General features: G+C 42.5%; 1 protein-coding gene across 1 annotated transcript in view; it reads left to right on the forward strand.

Annotated features, from left to right (window-relative positions):
* The window catches only part of RFX6 (regulatory factor X6), a 707,859-nt gene extending 700,622 nt beyond the window's left edge, over nt 1-7,237 (forward strand). The window contains exon 12 of the mRNA XM_044074222.1: nt 6,587-7,237. Coding sequence (XP_043930157.1) covers nt 6,587-6,768 — 182 coding nt within the window. The 3' untranslated portion in view covers nt 6,769-7,237. The remainder of the gene's footprint in view (nt 1-6,586) is intronic.
* The last annotated feature ends 335 nt before the right edge of the window (nt 7,238-7,572 follow it).

The raw sequence follows: 7,572 nt of genomic DNA on the forward strand, positions 1-7,572 counted from the left end.
CTGGAAGTCTCAAACTTGGCTCGTGGCAAGGTAGGTATCCCATGATGCACCGGTGCAACTCTCCAGATCTCATTTGCTGCTTTATGAGGTTGGATGTTCTCTTCTTCACCGTGGCTAAGTTTTTTGTCTTTTGCCTTCTAGAATTTAAAACTATTTAGAATTTAGAGATTAGTTAGTTTACTGAGTGCTTCTTTTCTTTGTCCTCTTCTTCTAAGAAGCACAAACCAACCAAAAGGCCATCTTCTGTCTTTTCAGTCATTCAGAGCCTCCTGAAAAATTGTCAAAAATTTCTCAACCATCAACCTCCTCGGCTCCACAGGCTTCAGAACCAATGGAGATAATTATTATTGACAAACCTGGTTCTTCGGCTCCAAGGTCTTCGGAACCAAAAGAAACTGTGTCTCGGAGCTGGTCCATTGAAATTCCACTGTTCTCCCCTACTTTGAGATCTCCCATTATGGAGAGATCTCGGTCACCAACTCTATCCTCTAGGTCCGATGATGACGTGGAGCGGGTGGTGCACAGACTATTGAAGTCGCCAGCGCTGGCAAAACTGTTCTCGGCTCCAACCCAACAAGTTTTGGAGCCTTCAAAGACTGTTACATCCACTGTTGTTTCTCTTCCAAGCCAAGCTGAATCTTCAAAAGCTGGAGTGCCAAGTACCACTTGTTGTAGACCCATCGGTTTCGGGACCCCCTTGGGAGATTCTGGAACCAATCTCTGCTTTCACACTCTTGGTACCATCCAGGGTGTCTGGGAGCCAAAGATGTCTGGTCGGCCCCGAGGGAGACGCTCGGACCTGAGTTTCTTCGGTTACAAGTCTACCCCTTGGTGCATCAGGTTGGGTGAGCTCGGCTCTTACATCAGCTTCAGAACCAGTCTCCCTGGAGCCGGGTGTCCTCAGAACTGGGGGTATCCTCGGAACCAGTGGGTTCTGCTTTAGAGCTGATGAGGAGTGTGCTGTCCCCCTCTACATCTCTACACTAGGATTTTGGCATTTGCCCCCCCCCCCCAAAGCACCAGCTACTGTCTCGGCACCACTCCATCCACAGGACAGCAGAGCTTCAGAGCCTTGGGGAACCCCCATTGGGTGAACCACACTCTTCTGAAGCCTCCCCAGAATACCCTTCTGAGGAGCCCCCTCAGAAGAGGACATGCAATAAGAAGTATATAGACTCCCCTGATGAGTCTGTCACCTCAGACACTAACCTTGAGGAGTCAGAAGAGTCCCCACAGTTGTCCTCTGAAGATATCTTATTTGCAGATATCCTTGAGATCCTAAAACAGAGAGGCGGCAGGAACACCATCACCCCTTCTGATGATTAGTCAGTGTACCTGAAGGCCTTTGGATCTCAACATTCAGCTTCCTGGGTGTCTCTGCCTTTTGATGAGCTAATGGCGTTAGTCAGTTGAAAGGCATTGGAGTCACTTGACACTATGGAACCAGTCCCTCGCAGGCCAAACAAGTTTTAGCCCCCAGTGGAAAAGATTTTCTTACAAAAAGTGTGCCTGTAGATGCTATGGTGGTGGCAGCAGCCACCAAGAAGGAACTTTCTGAGACATCCTCATCTGTTCATCCTCCAAGCAAAGATTCTCAAATGATGGACAGATATGGGAAGCATATCTTTTCATCAGTGACTTTTACACTCAGATTGCTGAACTACCTCACACACTTTACAAGGCTACAAAGAGATCTTGGAGATACTCTATAAGGTTCATTAGCTGTGGGGGTGACAGAGAATGTCACCTCCCAGCTGTCCACCTTAAATTCCATCGTCAAATCCTCCATGAGACTGATATCATATGTAGCGGATGGAGCGAGTAGGGCAGCAGATTCAGGAGTTTCCCTGAGGAGATGCTCCTGGATGCACTTGTGTAATTTTGTGGAACCTTTTAAGTCTATCTTTACCAATGCCCCTTTTCATGGTTCCTCACTTTTATGACCTAAAGTTAAAGACACACTCACCAGATGTGAGCAGGAAGGGAAAACTCCCTCTACCATTGGAGTACGTTTTTCAGTACCTTCAAGACCTTACCCTAAATAGTGGGAAAATGTGATTCAAATGATCCCAGGGAGATTTCCAAGATGCATGAGGTGAATCCTTCCCCAGGGGCAGGGGGGGAGGCAACAATGGTAGACGTCATCGTAGAAGCTGAGGGGGTCCGCAAAACCAGGGTGACAGTGATTCCTTTTGCAGACGTCCCTACCAGTGCTCCTGAAAGGAGGCCCATCTGCTCTACTCTGGAGGCAGTCAGGTGACATTTATCTTTGTACCCAGAAGCCTAGCAAAATATCACAAAAGACAAGTGGGTACAAAGCATAACATCCAGAGGATATTCCATTCCCTTTTGCCATCCTGTCCCACACATCAGAACAATCATACATGTTCCACCCAATCTAAGAGAGCAAGCAACTACAGAAATCTAAAAGTTGCTAGACAAAAGAGTCATCCAAAAAGTCCCCACAGACCAAATAGGATTTGGAACGTACTCAAGATTCTTTTTGGTGCCAGAAAGAACAGGGGACTGGAGACCCATATTGGATCTCAGCAAACTGAACGAATCTGTCAAAAAGTCCAAGTTCTGAATGGTGACACTGCAGTCAATACTTCCCTTCTTAGGGAAAGATAACTGGATGTTCTCAACAGACCTCCGATATGCGTACTACCACATATGAATGGACAGAGCATCAAGGAGTCATTTATGCTTCCGGCTGGGAGACAGTCATTATCAGTTCTGAGCTCTGCCCTTTGGGTTCACTACAGCCCCCAGAGTGTTCACCAAATGCATGGCAGTAGTAATGGCTCACTTGAGACATCTTGGATTCCAAGTGTTTCCATATCTGGACGACTGGCTCCTAACTGCCACCACCAAGCATCTACTCCAGCAAGCCAGCGATGTGACATTGGAAATGTGTGCTCAGCTAGGCATAACAGTCAATTTACAAAAATCTGCCTTGTTGCCCTGTCAGCATATTACCTTCATAGGTGCAAACCTAGACACTGTTTCTGTGATGGCACATCTTCCACCCGACAGAATTTCTGCCCTCAGACAGCAAATACTCCACCTTCTTCCCAAGGACAAGGTAAAGGCAAAGGTAGTTCTGAAACTTCTAGGAACAATGGCTTCAACCATAACTCTAGTTCCTCTCGCCAAGATGCATATGAGAATCCTTCAGTGGCTCTTGTTTTCTCAGTGATCACTTCAAGAACTTCCTATGTCCCATCTGATCAGAATAATGTAGTCATGCAAGAGGTATCTATGGTGGTGGACTCAGTCCAATCATGTGACCATTGGGAGACCCTTTATTCCACAACAACCTGTTGCTACAGTGACCACAGATGGTTCCCAGATAGGGTGGGGGGTATTATCTGGGAAGGACAGTCCAACGTATATGGCAAAAATATGAGGCCCATTTGCACATCAGTGTTCTAGAGATGAGAGCAGTGATCCTGGCATTGCAGGCACTCCACGACTCTCTTCCACTAGGGATGATTGCAATCCAGTCAGACAATATGTCGGTGGTATGGTACATAAACATACAAGGAGGAACCAGATCATACCCACTTTGTCAAGAGGCTCTGAGAGTTTGGCAATGGGCAATATCTTCCCATTGCTTTCTAGTAGCAGTGCACATCCCGGGGAAATCCAACGTGATAGCGGACAAGCTCAGCAGGGCAATATTAATGCCTCACAAGTGGTCTCTAAACCAGAATATAGGGGAAGAGATTTTCCAGAAATGAGGCCAGCCTTGCTGCGATCTTTTTGCCACTCCTGTGAATACAAAATGCAACAGCTAATTTGCCCTAATTCCCCCTCCGGGGGGGAGACACCAAGAGATGCACCTGTTCACGATTGGCCCTCAGGACTTCTTTATGCATTTCCCCCATTTCCCCTCATACCCAAAGTCATCCAGAAAGCAAAATCCTTGGGAAGCAGGTTGATTCTCATTGCCCCATATTGGCTTCATCAGATTTGGTTCCCCTTCCTCTGGTCTCATCTGCAGGAGAAGCCATGGGTTCTGGACCCTGTTCCAGACCTTCTGACACACATGTCAGGAACACTTCATCCTTCTCTCCACACCCTCAACTTGACAGCATGGCTGCTCCACTTCTCATCTTAGTCAGGCTTCAAAATTTCACTCCAGCAGCCAAACACATATTGATATCCCCTCATAAAGATTCTACTAGAAAACTATATACTAGCAAATGGAAGAGGTTCTCTCACTGGCCGCAAACTAGAAACATTGACCTATTTTCTGCTCCAATTCAATCCATTTTAGAAATTCTTGCAGAACTCTATCAGCAAGGCTCGGCTGCAATGACTATTAGAGTTCAGCTGGCTGCAGTCTCGAATTTACACATTGGTGAGCATACTCCTAACCTAATGTCACACAGGTTGTGTAAAAATTTTTAAAAGGCACATCCTTATTGAGACCTCCTTTTAAAGAACCACTCTTTCCTTGGGATTTAAATTTTGTCCTTTCTCAAGTGACATGGCCACCATTTGAGCCCTCTTCATCTTGTGACCTCAAATTTATTTTCTGGAAGACCATCCTTGTAGTTGCTGTAACATCTGCTAGAAGATTATCAGAGTCAAGCACTATCAATCAGACCACTGTATCTGATTTTCCATAAGGATAGGATATCGCTACAAACAAATCCATCCTTTATACCTAAGGTTTGCTCTCAAACCAATATAAACCAATCTATTGAGCTTCCAGTGTTTTTTCCTAATCATCGCAACAAGGCAGAGTATAAACTCCACCAATTGGACGTGCATAGACAGCGCAGATTCTATTTACATAGAACTAAAGATTTCAGGAAATCTGACCAATTATTCATCTCTTTCTCTGAGGCAAAAAAGGGTATGCCAGTGTCTAAAGTCACCCTTTCAAATTGGCTTTCAAGTTGTATCACCTTTATATACAGCTCCAGTAATAAAAATTTACCATTCAGAATTATAGGTCACTCAACCAGAGCATTAGCAACATCCTTTGCTTTCCAGACCAGAATGTCTATAGACAGTGTTTGTGCTGCCGCTACGTGGGCTAAGCATCACACATTTATCACTCGTTACAAAGTTGATTTGGCCTCCAGTGACAGGGCCTCCTTTGGTTCCACAGTGCTCAAAGGTGTACTCACATGAGCCACCTGGGAAAAAGATGCCAGGGACACTGTCCCATCCAAGTTAGAATGAAGGTGAGATAGCACAACATAACATAAGTTATATACTCACCATAACATTCCATGTTTGTTGTCCATCTCCCCATTCATTTTTATGGTCCTCCCCCACCTTCCCCCATCCAAGGACTCCGAGGATCTGGTGGTGACCTTTCCTGTTATGTATGACCTTCTTTGACTCTTTTTGTTTTTTCTCCTTGACCTGGTGTCATACCATTATATTAGTCCTTATTACCGTTAGCAGCAAACAAGATCTGGAGAGTTGCACCACTGCATCATGGGATACCTGCCTTGCCCTGAGCCAAGTTTGAGACTTCCAGATGGTGTATTTGGCCGAGTCAGAGTTGAGGATCAGCTCCAAACCCATCCAAGTAAGAATGAATGGCAAGATGGACAACAAACATGGAACGTTATGATGAGTACATAACTTCTTTTTACATGCTGCTTCCCTAAAATGTGAATTAATATTTTATTGTTTTTTTTTCAGAATAAAGTAGCTAAAAAGCAAAGGGTCTGACTGACTTTGTAATGGACTGGAAAATGTCTTTCCTGCCCTTTTATTGTAAATGAGTAGCATTAGGTCTTTGGAGATGTTCACTCTTCATCTGAGCAGTGCACGCTTTGTTGGAGAAGCTCCTTTTTCAGTGTGTGGCTGATGTGCCACATACTCTAGGTCTGTTCCTATCTCTCCAGCTGCAGAAACATGCCAGCTAGACATGCCAGAAGATTCTGGCAACACCAAAATAGTGAAAGCATATTATTTCTCCAGTACCAGCTTCAGTTTGATACTCTTTACTGTCCTCAAGAGTCTTCCATCACAGTCTGCTATTGTATCAATGTTAAACCTGCAGGTTTACACCCTCTCATGCAGTTTGCTTCATCAAACACTGCATTCACAATCCCTAAATGTTTCCTTTCACTGTTGGAATGGATAAACTAGAGGAACTTTCCCAGTGTGATAGCCATATATCCTGTAGTCAATATAAATGTGACCACAGGCCACCTCTGAAAGCAGACTTTAGAACTTATGAGTCCAAATGATAGAAGAAAAATAGAAGAAAAATAAGTAAAATAAGTAAAAAATAAGTAAAATAAGTAAAAATAAGTAGATGGAGCATGTGCTTTCCTTTTCTCTTGGAGATCTCAGTGTACCATTAATCAGATTTGTTTCACTAATTTTTTTCATGTATTTATCTGTCAAGAAAAATGTTGTATTAAACATCCTAATTGTATAACTTACTTAAGATTTTATAACTTTCAATAAATTTTATGCAGGCTTTGTTGTTTGTTCTTAATTATTATCCATTATGCTGTTTAGGAATATAAAGAGATTTATATTTTCATCTTTCTAATTTGTACAAGTATAATAATTAACAGTTTCTTTATATTTGCATACTTTGCAGGTTCAAATATGCCAGCAGTCATTTCTGGATCTTCATCGCAGTGCATGTATGGGGCATCAAACCAATATAGTTCTCTGCAAAGTATGGATCTTCGCAGGCCGTCTAATGAAGTTAATGACATGGTGTCCTCTTTACCTCCTATCAACACTGTTTTTATGGGAAACACTGCAGGAACCACATAAACTGATGCTTAATTGAAAAACTGCTGCAGATGCTCTAGTTTGGGGACATAATAGATATTTTCCCACCAGTAACAACTATGACAATTAAAAGAATTTTACAGTGACAAATATGAACTCATCAGAGCCATTATACTACAAAAAGGCATCATCTGTTGTCATAAAATGCATATCATAAGTCATAGTTTTATCATTTCAGTGAATACTGTACAATTTCTAATATACAGTTTATAATTTAAAAACCCATTTCCAATGCAGTTGTTAATGTCTCTGACTTACAGAAATATCATCTGCCATTACTTGCACCTTCTGACTTATGAAATTATGATCTATTTAATATTCCATTGTCTTATTTATTTTCTTTAATAAATTCTGCACTGTCTTTTGAGTTAGCCATATCATAACAAGTCTCTGCCTCTTGTTAAGAATAAGCTTAGAAATTCAAGGTTTTCAAAATAAAAGAGTACTTTGGAATCATTCCACCACAAAGCACTTATTGTTATATTTTTCTCATTTGATAACTTTTGTCTAATGTCTACATCTGTGCTTAAGAAAATGCAAAATTTCCAGGCTTAACTTAAGTAGTAATACACATTTTTTAATAGATTTGCAGATTCTTACTTGGCTAACAACCCAGAGGGCTTTCTAAGCCTAGCCAGGTTTTTTTGAAAGAATAATTATGTCCTGTTTCTGAATAGGACATTGAGAGCCAGTTATTTATAAGCTACCTCTGTCCATTAAGGACATGGATGCCAGGTCTGGTGTAAAATTCCTGTTCCCCATACACTGGTCTAGATTACACTAAAA

This window comes from Protopterus annectens, chromosome 1.part1 (genome assembly GCF_019279795.1).
Source record: "Protopterus annectens isolate FY-2018-M chromosome 1.part1, PAN1.0, whole genome shotgun sequence".
Taxonomy (NCBI): domain Eukaryota; kingdom Metazoa; phylum Chordata; order Ceratodontiformes; family Protopteridae; genus Protopterus; species Protopterus annectens.